This window comes from Mauremys reevesii, linkage group 2, assembly GCF_016161935.1.
Source record: "Mauremys reevesii isolate NIE-2019 linkage group 2, ASM1616193v1, whole genome shotgun sequence".
NCBI classification, from domain to species: Eukaryota; Metazoa; Chordata; order Testudines; family Geoemydidae; genus Mauremys; species Mauremys reevesii.
The window spans coordinates 81,893,566-81,912,742 of NC_052624.1; the positions used below are offsets into that span (position 1 = coordinate 81,893,566).

Here is a 19,177-nt window from a genome sequence, read left to right on the forward strand (position 1 = left end):
TTTTCTTCAATAGTTTGGTGGAAAAATGCCTCACATTTTTGTCATCTTTCCACATGCACGTTCCTTGTGGGGTAGAGTGAGTCTGTCAGCACATGGAGGCAGCGCTGCTGAAGCATCTTTTTTTTTTAACCTGCTACAGGAAAGGCAGATTTGTTCTTGCTGTACATAGTGCTGCACGTTTCCGACCCAGTTCACTGCCTCTATCAGGGAGTGCAGTGGTTAGCTACCTCTCTAATCTGCTAATAGTCTTCCAATCTCTGATTGAGTGTTCACCCCACACAAAGCACTGCTGGCCTAGTGAAACAGTTACTGCAGCTATGGGCTACTTTGACCTTAGAACATAAGAACGGCCATACTGGGTCAGACCAAAGCTCCATCTTGCCCAGTATCCTGTCTTCCAACAGTGGTCAATGCCAGGTGCTTCAGAGGGAATGAACAGAACAGGTAATCGTCAAGTGATCCATCCCCTGTCGCCCATTCCCAGCTTCTGGCAAACAGGCTAGGGACACAATCCCTGTCCATCCTGGCTCATAGCCATTGATGGTCCTATCCTCCATGAATTTATCTAGTTCTTTTTTGAACCATGTTATAGTCTTAGCCTTTACAACATCCCCTAGTCAAAGAGTTCCACAGGTTCACTGCGTTGTGTAAAAAAATACTTCCTTTTGTTTGTTTTAAACATGCTGCCTATTAATTTCATTTGGTGCCCCCTAGTTCCTGTGTTATGAGGAGTAAATAACACTTATTTACTTCTCCACATCAGTCATGATTTTATAGACCTCTATCACATCCCTCCTTCCTTAGTTGTCTTTTTTCTAAGCTGAAAAATCCCAGTTTTATTAATCTCTCCTCATATGGCAGCCATTCCATACCCCTAATAATTTTTGTTGCCCTTTTCTGAACATTTTCCAATTCCAATATATCTTTTTTGAAATGGTGCAACCACATCTGCATGCAGTATTCAAGATGTGGGCGTACCATGGATTTATATAGAGGCAATATGATATTTTCTGTCTTATTATTTATCCCTTTCTTAATGATTCCCAACATTCTGTTAGCTTTTTTGACTCTCTTTAGCTGATGGCACTAGTGTCTCTTTTAGGGGGAGTTGCCATTTTATTTCACCCTGGTAATGCAGTTGCTAATAGGAAATGCAACTCAGCACTTGAATACCTAAGAGGGGCAGCAGATTTCTGAAAACTTGATTTATGGTAAGTTCTGTCTCCTTCTCCACACCATTTCTATCCCGCAACTTCACAAACCCCTCCATCACAGTACCAGTGGTTGTTACATTTCCCCAAACATCTCCCCCCTTCCAAAAAATAATACAACTTACTCCACAATAGAGTTGAGCGGCCAATTTTCATAACTCCACACCTTAAACAGAGCCTACAACATTGACTCATACAAAGCTTGCATTTATGTGCACAAAGGACACCAGGAAGATTCCCAAAGCATTGCAAAAAATCATCTATAAACTTTACATGGGAACCATTTCACCCAGCAGTGAAATGCAGCCTAGCAGGTCACAGCAGCAGTGAAAAACATTTTAAGGAGAAGGGAACAAAAACATGTCCATTTGAGAGTGCAAGGGGAATTAGGTAGGTAGAGTGTTGGGATTTGACCAGGCCACTGGGAGGGATTAACACCTCTATCCTTACAAAGAATGCCAAGGCACTTTTCAGAAGCAGTCAGGACCTCAGTTTTAAGCCTTAGCTGAAAGACAGCCGGCATTCTTAGAAGAATATTTCTTGTCCTCAGCTGTGCATTTGAAAGGATTTTGCTTTTACCACCACCATTACTTTGAAAGGGCACAAAGCCATGTTGTGCTGCCAGTACACTGTACAGGGAAACAATAAACCAGTATCTGGTTATGAAGAGGTGAGCTGTTAACAAAAAGAAAAAAAGATTGTGTGACGGAACTATGGCCTAGCCACATCTGGGATCAAAGTACACCGCAACAACAGCAACAAAAAAAGCAAGAAAGCTTTGAATAAAGGGAGTTTTGAGGACAGGAGTATACGGGAGGGGAGGGCTGGTAACAGGAGAAGCTTGTAGTGCACATGAGGCGATTACAAGAGAAGACCATCTCAGACAAAAGGGGAGGGGCGTGCTCTCAGCCCTGGAAATTCCTGAAAGCCTGAGGGAACTCACCTGGCAGTTTGGGCCAGTCTCTCTAGAACGTGAATAAGACTGTCACCATCATTCTTCAGGCTCTCAGAGTGCTTCTTGTTTGAAGTTACCTGGAATGAAAAAAAAGAACAGTTATCAAAGGCTTAGTGAGCAATTCTTCTTTGTCTTTTTTTGGGGGGGAGGAGGGGAAGAAAGCGGGGAGGAGGACAGAAACAAGTTATAGCAATTGTTACAGTTTTAAATGGAATGTGACATTACAGAGACCCAACAAAAGTAAACCCCTTTACTGAACAAGATTGGATTTTAACTGCAGAATGTCTAAAGTGTCTTAAACAAGATTCATTCTTGTTCTGTATCCCTGCATGTGTGAAAATTCACAGATCATAGTCCACTAACCCTGAGTAACTGGTTTTCATTTTTACTATCAGTGCAACTAAGCATATCCATTTATTTTGAACTTCAGGGAAAATTTCAGGACAAAATCATTTTTTCCCCCACTTGAGGGGAAAATGAACAGTCAGCCTTATATCAGTCAGCCTTCAGGTTACTTATCTGTATTATAAAATGTCACGTTTGTTATGGGCATATTGAGGAGGCTAGTTTAAAATCACTGCTTTGTGGGAATTGCTCATACAAGTTGTTCCTTCCTGATGGGACCATTACCACGTATCAGATATAAGAAACACTAAATGTACACAGCAGCATAATTACCTTACTGTCTATACAACATAAAAATGAATGGCAAATCCTGCAAACCTTTCTATGGTGGATTAACGCTGGTTCCAGCTGACCTTGTAACGCTTATATGTGTTGTACCTGTTTTATCACAGTGCCACTCTTAAGAACTATAACTACTGATGTGCCAGGAAGCTGCAAGTGGCTTCCCATTTCCTGATTAGTTAATCATGCTGATGGGAAGGTCAAAGGGTGACATGAAATGGAATCACATGCTTTGCATGGTGGACATTGAATACCTGACAAGTTGCTTAAGGAGCACTATTGGTACATTCCACATACATCCCAGGAAATTACTAAAATCTGGATATGGGTTGCCACCTGCAAAGGCTATTGGTTGGCCACTAACAATTCAGAAGTTACTGCTTGAAATCACAATTTTGAATCCTAAAATTGGCAGGGAGCTGTAACATATAACATCCCATGGCTGGCCCTATTTAACATTGCTCAGACATAGGCCGCTATGCCTACAAATATCCTTTTTTTTAAAGCTAGAGAGAAGCTGTATTTACTGCTGCCACCATGCCAGAAGCTGTGCCAGCATTTATCCTACTGCACCAGTGTCACTTGCACTTGTAATCCAAACAGCCTATAGTTACACTATACAAAGAATGGGGGTCTTCTTTGCATTAACTAAAATCTTTCCCCCCAATTGGACAAAACGGTAAATTCATTACCTATGTACAAATCCATCCTCAGGTACTCATGCTATCACAAGTACTTCAGCCTTTCTACACTCTAGAGGTTTATATCAGAGCATCTCAATTTACTATTCAGTAATCCACCTCTATTCCTCATCCTCGAGATACAGAATATTTGTGTTCTGAATTATAGAACTCTAAACAAAGACAACACACTGGACCAACCAAAATTATAAAACACTTTTCTTGCTCTGAACAGCTTTAATCACAAGACTATCCTTTCTCTTCCTGCAAACCCCCCCCCCCCTCCATCCCTCACTACATACCTTCCAACTTCTGCAACTACTGAGGCAGAGATCCACAGACACCAGCCTCATTCACCACACAACTCTGATTCAACCCCAGAGCACCCACCATCCTATGCACTGAATGAGGCAGGAGTCCTGTGTGGAAAAACGTTTGTGATCATGTAAGTAAGGCTGTATAATCATCCATATGCAGGAGACAGTTGAATTAAGGTCGCATGGGCACCATCATTCTGGCATTTCCTAACACGTGTGTTTGACCTTGCAATCTTAACAACCTTTTAACGTAGTGGATTTTGAATGTTCAGACGAAACATGCCCATTTTTTTTAACCTTTCCTCATATTTTATCATTTTTGTTGCTCGTCTCTGGACTCTCCAATTTGTCCACATCTTTCCTAAGTGTGGCACATAGAACTGGACACATTACTCCAGCTAAGGCCTCACCAGTGCCAAGGAGAGTGGGACAATCACCACCTGTCTCTTACATATGACATGCCTGTTAATACCCTGCCCCCCCAGAACATTAGTATTTTTTGCAGCTGCATCACATTGTTGGCTCATATTTAATTTGTGCTCTACTATAACTCCAAGATCCTTTTCAGCAGTATTGCTGCCTCGCCAACTATTCCCTATTTTGTAGATGCACATTTGTACTTTGCATTCGTCTTTATTGAATTTCATCTTATTGATTTCAGACCAATTCTCCAATTTGTCAAGGTCATTTTGAATTCTAATCTTGTCTTGGAAAGTGCTTGCAACTCCTCCCAGTTTGGTGTATCCAGAAAAATTTATAAGCATACTCTCCATTCCAGTATCCACGTCATTAATGAGAATGTTGAACAGTATTGGATCCAGGACAGACTCCTGCAGGGTCCCATTACATACGTCCCCCCGACTTTGACAGTAAACCATTGATAATCATTCTTTGAGTATGATCTTTAAACCAGTTATGCACCTACCTTATAGTAATTTTGTCTAAACCATGTTTCTCTAGTTTGCTTATAAGAATGTCATGTGGGACTATGTCAAAATCCTTACTAAAATCAAGATATATCACCACTATAGTTTCCCCCCATCCAGTAGGCCAGTAACTATCAAAAAAGAAAGTTAGGCTGGTTTGGCATGACAAATCCATGTTGGCTGTTACTTCCTTTGGGTTCTTATGAATTGGTTGTTTAATAATTTGTTCCAGTATGTTTCCAGGTATCAAAAGTTCAGCTCACTGGTCTATAATTCTCCGGGTCCTCTTTGTTCCTCTTTTTATCAATAGGTACCGTGTTTTCCCTTCTCCAGTCCTCTGGGATCTCACCCATCTGCTCCATGAGTTCTCAAAGATCATCACTATTGGTTCTGAGATTGCTTCAACCAGTTTCTTAAGTACCATAGGGTGAATTTCATTAGGCTCTGCTGGTTTTACTACCTCTAACGTATCTTAGTATTCTTTAACCTGTTCTTTTCCTTTTCTGGCTTTTGTTCCTTCTGCCTTGTTAATATTGTGTTAAGCAACTGGTCACAATGAACTTTTTTTTTAGTGAGGAACTGTTAGTTTTGTTAGTTTCCTATATACATTTTCAATCAAGACCAACCAAAACAAATTTAAGGGACAAATCTTCAAAGAGGCTTCAAACAGATACAGAAACATACATGATCAATTTTTGTCCAATAGCACCTGAGTGTACAGATTTGCCATGCAAATAGGGTTTCCGTGTCTAAAGTTGATAACTGGAACACAGAATGATGTGCTTCACCCTCCATTAGGAAATGTATCCATATCACACAGCTAGCTTGGGAGAGGATCAATACTGTAACAACACAGAAGTTGCAGATCAGGTGTGAGGTGAGTTGGCTGAGCGGTGCGGTGTAGCTTGGATAGCACTTGCCAGTATTATGGCTATCTTTTTGCCAGTACCAAAAAGATACTTACTTACGCCAACAAGCAATACAATTTGCTTTTGCCAAACGGGGGGTTTTTTTAAGTTAGCTTTACCAAGTTGTATTGTTCCAAGAGTTGCTAGAGGGCTGCTGAGACATAAGATGTTAGATCTCTCCTAGTATATAAAGGCTATGTAGAAAAAACTTGGTTGAGCTCAGGAATCATTCTTTAGCTAATAGAACCAGGACAAAAACAATTTTCAATATACTGTATTCTTATTGAAAAGTTGATGTACAATCATAATCTTTTGTCTTCTGAGTGGTTTTCAGATGACAATAAATATTAATATACTATGTCTAATAAGAACATTACAAGCGTTTTTTTCACACATTTTATTCTTTCTTCCACCACACATCTCCATGTGACTTGACCTGTTCTATTTTTAAGGGTTTCATTATGTTCCTAACAAATAGTTTGAAGGTCTCTTTTAAAAATGGTGATTTGTTGTGGTGGGTTATAAGACATTGTTCAATGACTCACAATCAATAGTTGTTCCTTTAATTAAAAATGTAATTAAATCTCAGTTTAGTTGCACATTCATTGCAATTTAATAAGAATTTCAAAATGACTTTTCTTTATGAAGCTAATAACCAAACAGCAGGCTTTCTCCGTTCAATTCTATTAAGCAAATATGAGTCATAAAGAACATCATAATTGATATGTAAATATCATTATTTTCTAAAATACAGAATAGCTGTTCAGGTAATACAGTGCTGCTAAAGACAAGTGCATTTAGCATGCAGGAAAATGTATGAAATACAAAAATGATTGAAAGCCCTTTATTACAGTGCTAATGAGCTGAGTGAAGCCAGAGTTCTGATGTAACTCACATTGATTTTTGTCCAGTTTCATTCTCAGAACAAGACAATTGCAAAAACTGGGCATAGTTTTACACTATCTGGAAAGATAAGGAATCTTTGCTCGTCTTAAGGTCTACAGCTTTATGACACTGAACGGTTTTCTCCAATTTGTCACAACTTGCGACTTTAATTTATGAGTCACTTCAGTATCAATTAACATCTCTTTTGAAGGGGATGGCTTTCTCCTGCCATGTTCAGGTTTAAAGTGAGTTGCAAGCTTGCTCTCTGTGTAGGAAAATTATATCGATATGGTGAGAAAATGCAAAATTGTTAATTGGGTAAACAAAGAGGGCCCTTTTCACACTAAAAACTTATTTTATCAGCTTTTTTTTTTTTAAATCAGAAAGCAAGCAAGACCCCAGAACCATACTCAGATGCACTGAAATTATCTTCACAAGTATGGATAGTATACATGCAAATAATTGCAAATACAAACAGCTATTTAGGTGTCTAAGTACTCATTTCTGTTGCCAAATGACTGATTTTCACAAGCCATTGCAGTAATTGCATACAGAAATATAAGTGCACCATTGCACATGTACCTTGGACTTCTCTTTTTACCAGTTTGGCACTTTATGTGGAGCCCATAATGGTATGGCATCATACTTTTTCCTTGAGGTCTGATATAACTACACGTACATCTTCACTGTATGCATCTGATAAAATTACAGGCACATGCTGCCCATGTCACACCTACTTATGGAAACTACAGAAGCTCCCTGACTTATGCAAGCATTCTGTTCCGGGATGCCTTGTGGAAGTTGAATTTTGTGTAAGTTGGGAATGTATCTCTGACAATTACGCAAAAAAAAAAAAAAAAAAAAAAAAAAAAGCTTATGGAACTTTTTCTGTAAGTCTGGATTTCTGTAAATTGGGTTTGTGTAACCTGGGGAGTGTCTATGTTATTCAGTCTCCAAGGCTGTCAATCCTGCATCTTCTCATAAGCACTACATTAACTAAATAAAGCATATCACCTAGTTTGCCACTCACAATTCATATGGAACAGGGGCAGAACCACTTTGCTTTTTGGTCTTATAGTCCAGAACCATAGAATATCAGGGTTGGAAGGGACCTCAGGCGCTCACCTAGTCCAACCTCCTGCTCAAAAAAGCAGGACCAATCCCCAGACAGATTTTTACCCCAGATCCATAAATGGCCCCCTCAAGGATTGAACTCACAACCTTGGGTTTAACAGGCCACTGCTCAAACCACTGAGCTATCCTTTCCCTTAAACTAAGTTTGTGCAGAGACTAAGTGTGTCCCCAGTTTGTCAGTAAGTACTGGGCAAGGTTCACAACCCCGATACAAGTCTTTGTGCTGCTCCAGTGGTGGAAAAGGCCTGTAAAACTTGCCCTAACTAGGCAACTGTGAATTCCCCTAGTGAATCTATGGGTTGCTTGGTATCAGCACAACCAGTTCTGCCACTCCATCCTGGTCTTTCCCTCTCCCCGCCCCCAAGGAAGAGGTTGTCAGTGGCATGGTCACTGCCTTCAACACCTGACCAGTATAACAGCCCCTTGGAAGCTGTTACTGTGGGCAAAATTTACAGTAGTCCTTGTGGCTTCAAGATTTACTTCTGTCAGGGCCCAGACTGGCCCCTGGCAGCTCCAGGAATTGAGGGACAGCAAGAATGAAGTACAATGTTTGCAAACACGTCTCATGATATTTTATTTATTGGTAGATATTTCTATTTGCATTTTCTCCTACCATGAGACAGAGAGAACTGCACATACTATGATTGTTCTCACCATAGACTTCAAAAACCAGCAGCATCTGTTTATTCAGAACATCAACAAAGCACGTCCCTACTGTTATAATTTTAAAATGGTGGTAGAGAGGTCTACAGCCTATGGCGATCAGCAGAGGGACACTCAGTCATGCTCAATTACTGACTATTTAAAGAGAAAAAAACCCCAAAATTCTTAACACACTATAAAATTGTACAAACATAATGTACCAACTTTGAAACAGTACTCATTGGAGTGACCCACATGTATCTTTATTACCTATGAGTAGTAGAACTAATTTGGAACTTGAGAAAATATTTCTGATACTCCCCTGCATCATTATGCATTTTCTTACTACTCTCTCCTCTGTTAATATTTTGGATGGGGAGGGAGATATACAAATGCATATGTGGCAAGAGCAAAGCAAGTTGAGCAGGTTTAGTTTGTGTTACTAATTGCCAGCTTCTCTGAACAGGCCTGGGCAATGCTGATGGACCATAAAAACAAGAAATGAAAATTATAAAAGCATGAGTGTTCCAGGTGTTCTTTGGCAAACATCATTATAGGCATGCACTCCATCTACAGAGATTAGAAAGACTTTGTGGCTTTCAGATCTTGTAAATACATGTAAAAACAAGCCAGTATCTGTGACAATAAACCTACATCAGAAAGCTTAGCTTAAGAACTTTCAAACACCTTTTTTTGCTCTTTATGAGTGAAATCCCGGCCTCATTGAAGTCAATGGCAAAACTCCTTTTGACATCAATAGGGCCAGTATTTCATCCTACCTATCTTGCACCCTTTTTGTGTGTTTGTGTGTGTTTACACAGACATCTTTATTATGAGTTCAAAGCAATTTCCAGTGGTAACTTGTGACTACAGCAGCTCCCTGACATTTTGAAAGTCAGATGGACTTCAGGACTGTTGGGGCGAGTGAAAGGGAATTGCTGGACTACACTTGTGAATGCTACTTCACCTTGGATCTTTCTTTGCACCCTCCAATTTGAATGTACCCCCTCTTCCTCAATATACATAAACACATACACAGACTAACCTCGGGGTTATTACAAATCTTGAAAAGTCACAAAATTGCTAACTGGCAACTGTTTTCTACTCTCCTTCAGGAAGTACAAATGTCTTTATTACCCAGAAAATATCCATTATTATTGCAGTTTCTGTCCATTATAACAGTGAATTAAAAGTGTTCAGTTTAATTTAGTTGGGTAGGGGAATCTCTTTGTGTCTCTTCTTAACTACTGTCAGAATAACTGCATCCAATATAAGTGAACTGCAGTTGTTAATTGACAAAAAGAGTCTGAGGTTTCCTGCTCATAGTAGAAATATATGTTGTTACAGACTGTCCAGAGGGGGTTGTAGGAAACTCCCATACAGTGGTACAGTGTTCCCTGGGATACACATAAAGGAGTAATATCAGATTAAAAAGTAAACATTTGCCACCCTGTCACTGGGTGATCTCATCCACAAACTTCAACTATCATCTCTATGCTGATGACTCACAGATCTACCTCTCCAGACTTGTCTGCTTCTATCCAAAAAGAGATCCCAGCCTTTCTTTCTGATGTCTCCTCATGGATGTCCAGATGTCAGCTTCAGCTCAACATGGCCAAAATACAGCTCTTAATCTTTCCCCACAAGGCCTCCTCACTCCATCCTTTCACAGTCACCGTGGACACCACCACCAGTCACCGAAGCCCATACCCTGGGTGTTACCTTCAGCTCAGCCCTCTCTCTAGGTCCAGGCCGAGTATAAATTTCATTACTTTTTTCTGCATATCTCTGAGATCTGGTCTTTCCTCTCCACCCACATAGCTAAATCCCTCATCTTCTTGTGTCTTGGTTTCTGCAACCACCTCCTCTCTGTCCTTGACAAATCTCATCTTGCGTCACTTATCTCCATTCAAAATGTTGCTGCAAAGATCATTTTCCTGGCTCATAGATTTGACCCCATCACTTTGAATCCCTCCACTGGTGCCCCCTTCTCCATTGCATAACACACAAACTTCTCATCTTCATTTTTAAGGCCCTTCACAGCCTATCCCCGCTCTATCTACTGTCTTTTATATTATATTGATGTTGACCCCTGCATCTATTTGACCAATGATGGCAACCTTCAGGTCCCATTTGTTAAATTTTCAAATAAGACTGTCATGCGTTCTCCCATACTGCCCCCTACATTTTGGAAGAGTTTCCTGTAAACATCTGCCAAAATCACCTCATTATCCTCCTTAAAAATCTCTTCTTCTGTGATGTCTGCAGAAAAACTGGAACTTGGTTAGGCAGCTCACGTGCTATGACCACTACTAATTATGCTGATTCATTCTGTCTCATTGTTACCTTATGCAGTCCCTGCCTATATGTTGTAACCACCTGCTGCCTTTTGTCTCGTACTTAGCTTGTAAGCTCCTAGGGGTAGGGGCAATCTTTTTTTGTGCATTGTACAGCGTTGGTACAATGGAGCCCTGGTCCATGACTTGGTGCTACCCTAATATAAATAAATACATACCATAAATAATAGTAATAACCATTACCAAACAGCTATGATAAATATCTCCTGTTCTCACCGTAGGGAAAGCCAATTCCATTGAGTGGTAATTGTTGGAAAATGCTGACTTTTTAATGGTGACTATTGTACTGCAGGAGTATTCAAGTGAGTGAGCAATTAAGAAATGCTTGAGTATCTAAGGACAACAGTATCCAAGAGGACATTCCTGTGCTATACAACAGACCCAGATGAATCTCCAAAACTGCAGGGCAGTGGCAGTTTGTCAAGGAATCTGATGCTTCTCTAGCTTGGCATCTTCCTCTCTCTCATTCTGAAATGCTGATTTGGCACTCATGAAAGTAAGGGACTAATATCACTGGCTTCAGCAGAGCATAGCATGACCAGATGCTGTGCAAGCTTCCCCAGTGCATTTCAAGCCTGACCTAAATCCTTAGCCTTTCCTGAGCAGAAAGCCAAAATGGCTGAGAGTGAGCAGCAGTTCTGTGACATTAACAACATTCACTAGGGATGAAGATCAATCAGTAAACTCATTTTCACATGAGTCCTAACCTAGATTTGAACCCAGGACTCCAGAGCTAAAAGCTTGTACATTAACTTGACTATCTAAAGAGGAGCAGGAAGATGATAAGGCATGTTGAGAACTAAAGAAGATTATAAAAAATATATATTGGGGGGGAATAATAACAAGAGTGATAAAATGTGTTAGAAAATCATGGTGGGCTATGATTTTGGGGCTAAATATTAAAAGCATTCTACACTCCTTTCTCAGTAGGATCTTTAGGAAATATATGTACATTCCCTAGTTTCCAAGGGCTCATAAAACTTGGAAATAGAACTCCTGAGCTTTTCATTAAGTACCAAACAGAGTCCTTTAAAGATTCTGATAAAAGGTCAAAATTTATGTCTAAATATTTTCTTACAAATGTGATTAGATTTGTGCTCTTTATCAAAAAAACCCCCAACAACAACAACTAAATATGGAGATGACTGAGGAGGGATATCAGTCTCTAAAACACCAATTTATGAGGAAAATTATATTTTATGTAATGGTCCAATTTCCAAAAAATTGTGAACACTGTCATAAAAACAAATGGAGTCTTGATAACTACTCTAGTTTATTGTCATGTGTTTACCTGCTTATTCTTTGCCAGGCAGGCAAGAATAATCATTTGGTCTCGACTGACTTTGGAGAGGACTATTTTGGTTAATTTACGTTTTGTTTTGCTTTGAAACAAGCCAAGTTGTATTAGATAACTTTACAGCAGCCAGTAAATCATGCATGTGTAATTACAGAGAAGCGGTCAAAAGGAAGTAATGGTGATAGGCACAACAAATAACACAGCAAGGCAATCTCAGCAGCATTTGCACTATGTAAAATTACAGTGCAGTGAAACACCAAACGAACATGGCAGTCCTTTTGTTCCCACAGCAGCACTGAATTAAGGCAAGAAGTGCTCCACAACAAAAACAATTGTAATAGACACAGGGATTTGTACTGGGTTGAAATTATGACTCAAACATAAACAAGATATCAGGTTTCAGAATCAGATAGTTTCACTGTACAACCCGAAGTGAAACATTCAGCCAAGAAGAGAGAGACCATATTTCTCATTGCTGACAATGTCAATACTGCTTTGTTGGCCTGCTCTCATATTTACTCACAACCACACCGGCTCCTATTATTCAATGCCAGAGCAGTGCCAACTCCTAGGGCTTTTGGAAAATGACTGCATTCCAAACAAGTGGGTAAGGAATGGCAACTTCTACTGGAACATAAGCCCGTAGTATTCCAGCTACTACTTGTTACTCTGTGAGAGTAGGATAAAGTCTCCTTCATTTGATTCTTCCTTAGTGTCATAAATTAATGGCAGCCTTGATGCATTCATGGAACCCTTTCATGTCAATACAGCTTGGTAAAAAAACAAACAAAGATGGAAAGCAACAGCCCAGTTCTACACAGAAATAGATATATTTCCACAGATATAGTGCTTACGGACAAAACCGTGGACAGTGTCCTGTCAGAATACTTGATGTAGTACAGGGATCGGCAACCTTTCAGAAGTGGTGTGCCGAGTCTTCATTTATTCACTCTAATTTAAGGTTCCACGTGCCAGTCAAACATTTTAACATTTTTAGAAGGTCTCTTTCTATAAGTCTATAATATATAACTAAACTATTGTATGTAAAGTAAATAAGGTTTTTAAAATGTTTAACAAGCTTCATTTAAAATTAAATTAAAATGCAGAGCCCCCCGGACTGGTGGCCAGGACCCGGGCAGTGTGAGTGCCACTGAAAATCAGCTCGCGTGCTGCCTTCGGCACACATGCTATAGGTTGTCTACCCCCGCTGTAGTATATCCAGCAGAATGAGTAGGGCAACAGGCCAGGTTGCAGCCATATTGTTTCACAGCTACCAGAGAGATCATTAAGCTTCGTGTTGACTGTGCTTCCCCTCTCCCACATCACTGTCAGCCACAATATCAGTACATTCCACAAATGATTCTTCTCAATATGTTGTGAAAAGAGGTAAAAACAAACGAGCTCTCATGTCATCTTTCCTTTACCTAAGGTCACTGTGGCATTTCCCTTTTTATCAGTGGTGTGGCTGGATTCCACATGGCCAGGCCCACCTCATCTACACGGGCTGCAGTTTTAGTGACATTAAGCAAATAATGATTTTACGATTCCACAGCCATTCTCTCCTCTCCTGTCCCTCCCCCACATGGCTGATTTTATCGCAGTTCCAATCAGTGATTGAGAAGAACAGATTTGCCAGTGGCTTTTCTATGCCTTTATCAATTAGCTGAGTCCTAGCTCCAGGCAGTTCTCAGTGTGACATACAGACCCCTACAGCTGTCCCCAACACAACACCATTTTACTGCTCTTTATAATCATTTTGCAAGGCATGAGTGAATGTAAACACTGCAGAGTTTCTTTGCTGCAACAAAAGGACGCAAAGACAAGTAAAATGATTTCCAATAATTACTTGTAATGACAAGAAATAACATAAATCATCTTTTTCTCTTCATACAGGCAGTAATAAGTGAAGTGCAATCATCTTCATTCTATCTTGTCCTGACCTGCCACCTCTAACGTGCACAACAGGTGCTTATTGTCATGGGTAGAAAGAAAGGTCAAGCCCCTCAACCTGGCAGGACTGAATCAACCAGAAGAAAAAAGATACAAGGACAACAAGTCCAAAGTGATACTAACCAGTGACAAGGATGGCAATGTATTGTGTACCATTAATAAAAGAAGGCCTGCAAGAGTGAAGCCTCCCTTAGTTTAAGGACAAAGCCAAATACCTGATATTTCATATCAACAGCATAGACAGAAGGGCATCTCACTAGAGCTATGAAACATTTTTGGCAGCTGGAACTAGGGAAAATGGAGTCTGCATAACTAGTGAGGACAGGAAAGACAAATCCATCCAAATGCCACTGTCTTACTGACCTCCCACTATTGTATGCAGTGTTTGTTGTACCTGTGTCAGTACTAGGATATTAGAGAGTCAAGTTGGATGAGGTATATCTTTTATTGGATGTCAACTACTGTTGGTGAGAGAGAGATGCTTGCAAGCTTTACATAGAGCTCTTCTTCAGGTCTGGGAAACGTAGGCTAGACCTACGCTATAGACCTATATTGGTATAACTATGTCGCTCAGGGAAAAATCCACGCCCCTGAGCGACGTAGTTACACTGACCTAAACTCCCTGGGTAAACAGCGCTATGTCAATGGGAGAGCTTCTCCTGTCGCCATAGCTACTGCCTCTTGGGGAGCTGAATTAATTACGCCAATGGAAGAAGGTCTCCTGTCAGCATAGTATGGCTGGTCTACAATACCGGGGGGAGGGGGAAATCGATTTAAGTTACACACTTCAGCTACGTGAATAACGTAGCTGTAGCTGAAGTTGACGTACTTAGATCTACTGTCTTCACTGAGGTGTGTTGACGGGAGACGCTCTCCCATCGATTCCCCTTGCACTTCTCGTTGAGGTGGAGTACCGGAGACGACGCTAGAGCGATTGGCGGTCGATTTATTGCATCTATACTAGACACGATAAATTGACCCCTGCTAGATCGATCGCTGCCAGTCAATCCGGCTGGCAGTGTAGACAAGCCTGTAGCGTCTTTACTAAAGTTCTACAGCAGTGCAAAATTATGAATTTAAGCTTTCAGGCTTGCCTTTTGAAAGTGCTATTCAGGTTTCCTTTGAAGATGAGGACTGATAGATCAGATATAGAGTGATCGCTTTGTGGGTGAACTTATGAGCCTGGGAGCTTAAATTTATAACTTTGTTAGACTCTAAAAATCATAGACTGAATAGAGACACTGGATTCACAGCTTACTACAACAATCTATAGCCAACTAACAACCTGCCCCACAGCTGGTCTCTCTCCTCCCTCCTTTGCCCCCACCACTTCCTTTCCTACCTATGTCTGGAGGGGTGTTAATGAGCCACTTCACCTTGAATGGTCTCTTGAAATATGTGTTAACTACTTATGCTAAACAATCTGTTTCACCTTGTATTTAGCAGTGATGCTCTGAAAATTTCCCAAACCTGAAGAAGAGCTCTGAGTAAGCTTGAAAGCTTGCCTCTCTCACTTAGGGTATGGCTACACTTACGAGTTGCAGCGCTGGTAGTTTGCAGCGCTGGTCATCCAGCTGTGTAGGAACAGCGCTGGTGTGTGGCCACACTCACAGCTACCAGCGCTGGTGTATGGCCACATTTGCAGCATTTGCAGCGCTGTTGGGAGTGATGCATTATGGGCAGCTATCCCAGCGTTCAAGTGGCAGCAACGTGCTTTTCAAAAGAGGAGTGGGGTGGGGTGGGGCGTAGTGTGACAGGGAGCATGGGGAGAGAGAGAGAGAGTGGATTTTTGGAGCCAACACTGTGTGTTAGCTTCCTGCCTTGAAAAAATCAGAAAATGTTTCCGACCCCTTAGTCTTAACTCTTAATTGCAAACAGCCTGTATCTTCTCTGTCAAGCAAACACTCACTCCCTGCCTGCCTCATTCACAGGGGTTATCTCATTTGATTGATCACAGCAAACAGGAGCTGTGTTGGTTTTTTAGATAAGCAGCTCCGGTAGCAACAAAACAAAGAGAGGCTGCATAACAAAACAAAGAGTAATTTAGTTAAAAGCATTCTGGGATATCTGCTAATACCCTGGAGGCCAATAACAGCGCTGGTGTGTGTCCACACTTGATGAGCAACGCTGGATCACCAGCGCTGCAATGCTTATTCCCCATGCAGACCCAGGTGTACGGCCAGCGCTGCAGCCAGGGAGTTGCAGCGCTGGATGTGCCCTGCAGGTGTGGACACTTACTAATTGCAGCGCTGGAAAGCCTCCACCAGCGCTGCAAATCTCAAGTGTAGCCATACCCTTAGTGGGGTTCATTAATCTAACTAACCGAACAACTGGAACTTAACTACTACAAATAACTAGAATTATGTACAAGTAGAGAAAAAACAAAGTCCACTGAGAGGAGTACTTGCGGGGAAAATGCTAGGACGAGCTGAAGTTCCAGCGACCGTCATGGACAGTAAGAAGGTACTGAGGGAGTGGCTGGGCAGCATACCCTTTATACAGGCACTATGGGCACGCAACTCCAGTGGACACTGGAGTCGACCTGGCAGATACCACTGAGGTAAAAACACCCCTACATTGGAATGGACCTGAGCAAGCACTCGAAGAAGAATTTTTCTTATTTTGTGTATGTGTGGACTTTTTTGTTTTTATTTTGTGGGTGAATTTAATTTTTATGGAAGTGAGGGGCTAATGACACTGGTTTAAAACAATCGTAATGTATATAAATGCTGTGGCAAGCTTCACCCACACAGCTCTGGTAAGTGCACCTCACTCATAATGTGCAACACTACCATTAATGCAATCTTGGGCTTCAAATGTACAGAGATGGACAATTATACTGAGCTATGCACAGAAACTGTCATGACACCAAAAGCACTGCTTTCAGTTGCAACTTAAATCAGTGAGGTACTTTTTTCCTTTAATTTTCTATTTGTGAGGGGAAAAAAGTGATAATTATAACATGAGGCATACCCCATAATAAATATGTACATATACTGAATAAAGCATATTTAGCATATAAAATAGTTAAAAAAACAACAAAAAACAAACAGCTTCAGAATAAATTGCTCATGTAAAGACACTTTTGCTGAGGTGTAGCTAATTGTACCATGGTTTTGTATTCATTATTGCACAACTATTATGAACAGGGTGTTCCTATAAATGAGAAATGGCAGTTTAGTCACTTAGCCCGAATGTATTAATGATTTAAATACTATCATGGTTATGAAAATGAGACCAGAGGGACACTTCGATGTAAACAGTCTTTCATCCTCCACTCTTAGGAAACCCTTAAATTGTACTCATTTATAGACATGGGGCAAACATTATTGGACCCCAAATGAGTATTTGGAGATCTGCCAGAAGATCCGGCATTTTGCTCCTCTAACCATGGTAGGATGACCATTTTTGTAACTTTGCCCTCCAGAACAAAGCCAATGTGCCACAATAGAACATCATGTCAAGATTATTGACTGAATGTAATGATATCACTATTGTGCCAGTCAAAGGCTGATGAAACAATGAGGTCACACAATACTTGCAACAAGATCCAAGAAGGTTCATCCATCACTATTAAGGTGCACTTTATGGCAAACTGAGCCTTTAGAGATTACCTGTAAATGCCCAGGTCAGGTGATAGACAGAAGAGAAAATGAAGATGCCCAATCCATTAAAGAAAGTAGTCAGGCAAGTAGTGTTCACACTTCTAAAAAGAATCTTAGTAGAATCTCAGGGCTTTGTTCTCTGATACTTAATTAGCAATTTAAAAGAGTTTTGTGATTTTACCAAGTCTGTGATCCTTCTCCTTGGAGCTAAGGTACCTGGAAATATCTTCCTGACAGGTTAGAAATAATTTTGTACATTAAAGAACAGTTTTATAGCACTATTTCATTGTTCAAATCAATCAAATTTGGCTCTGAGTTTCATTTTTGAAGACATTAATTTTATTTTACATACTATTTGGATTACTTTCTGGCATACTATCAGACATACAAAAACAAAATCTAAAAAGCCTAGATCTGACTTAAAAAGAATACCTGTATGATCAAAGCCTCTAGCTCACCTGCTTTTATTGAAGAGCTAACTAGCAGAAAAAGTCATATCTTCTAAGAGATGTAATTAAGACCAATTGCTTTCAAAAATTTGAAGAAAGACTGGGATTAGGCTCCTAAAACAGCACCCACGGGAACTGGGTGGATCAAGGGATTAATAATGAGATATTGAGTCTTTCATTTCTAAATTGCTGATTCCAATCCAATATGATAGTTATCCAAAGTATCACCATCTGATGGCCATTTGATGAAATTAGGTGAAGGTGTCATTCCAGTTCTTGTCAACATGCATAGACAGCACAAAACCACTAACAAAAGGGGCATTCTTAGAAGAGAGGCGAAGGAATAAATAGAGATGAAACCTGAACTAACATGTCACCACTAAAGATAGTCCTCTAAGTCAAGGTATTTGGGCACACTGGCAGGACAATGTGGGGAAGCTTGCACCACCACTACTCCTGTTGTATCTGTTTTGTCTAACCCAATGAAAGAAAGGGTTTAGTAAGGTTGCAAGGCCAGCTCCTTTCAGCAGAACTAAACTGAAAAAAAATCATTTTAGAAAGAAAAAAGTTACATCCAAGTTCCAGACTAGAGATATTGGACCTTAATTTCTTCTACATTTATACATATGGCAGGGGGAAAAGGCTAATAAATGACTAAATAACTTTGTTTCATTCTGCATTTTTGTAGGGACAGTCATTGTCACACTTCAGGGGCCTCAGAATTTCTTTGGTCTTTGGTAGAGCTGGATGAATAATTTACAACTAATTATTTATTCAGTGAATTTAGCTCATTGTTCCATTATCTGTGAATACATTCTTTTTATTTATAATTTATCACTATTCATAACTGTTCAACAAATGCTTTGTACAAGCACATTTTAGACTATGGATTGTTCGTGATTTTCTGTGTTGCCTGGCCACCTAAGCAACATGGTAACTGTTTCCTGTTCTCTGACGGGATGACCTAAAAAGCATTATAAAACTTCTACTGAAAGAATGTCAACAAAGTGACTAGTGTTACTTTTTCATTACAATAACCTTTCCTCTTCCTGTACAAGTGATAAAATTTTATTATCTCATCTTACAATAGGAGGTTGGATGAGATATGCTAGTTCTGTGTCTAACTGTAACTTTTTGTGAGTAGCAAGGACTGATTGCTTTCCTTATGTTGTTT

General features: G+C 40.2%; 1 protein-coding gene across 4 annotated transcripts in view; it reads right to left on the minus strand.

Moving 5' to 3' along the window:
• Positions 1–19,177, minus strand: part of ULK4 (unc-51 like kinase 4) — a 425,848-nt gene that overhangs the window by 1,052 nt on the left and 405,619 nt on the right. For all 4 annotated transcript variants that reach the window (XM_039526400.1, XM_039526397.1, XM_039526398.1 and 1 more), the window contains one exon: positions 2,155–2,243. In XM_039526400.1, the coding sequence (XP_039382334.1) occupies positions 2,155–2,243 (89 nt within the window). The remainder of the gene's footprint in view (positions 1–2,154; positions 2,244–19,177) is intronic.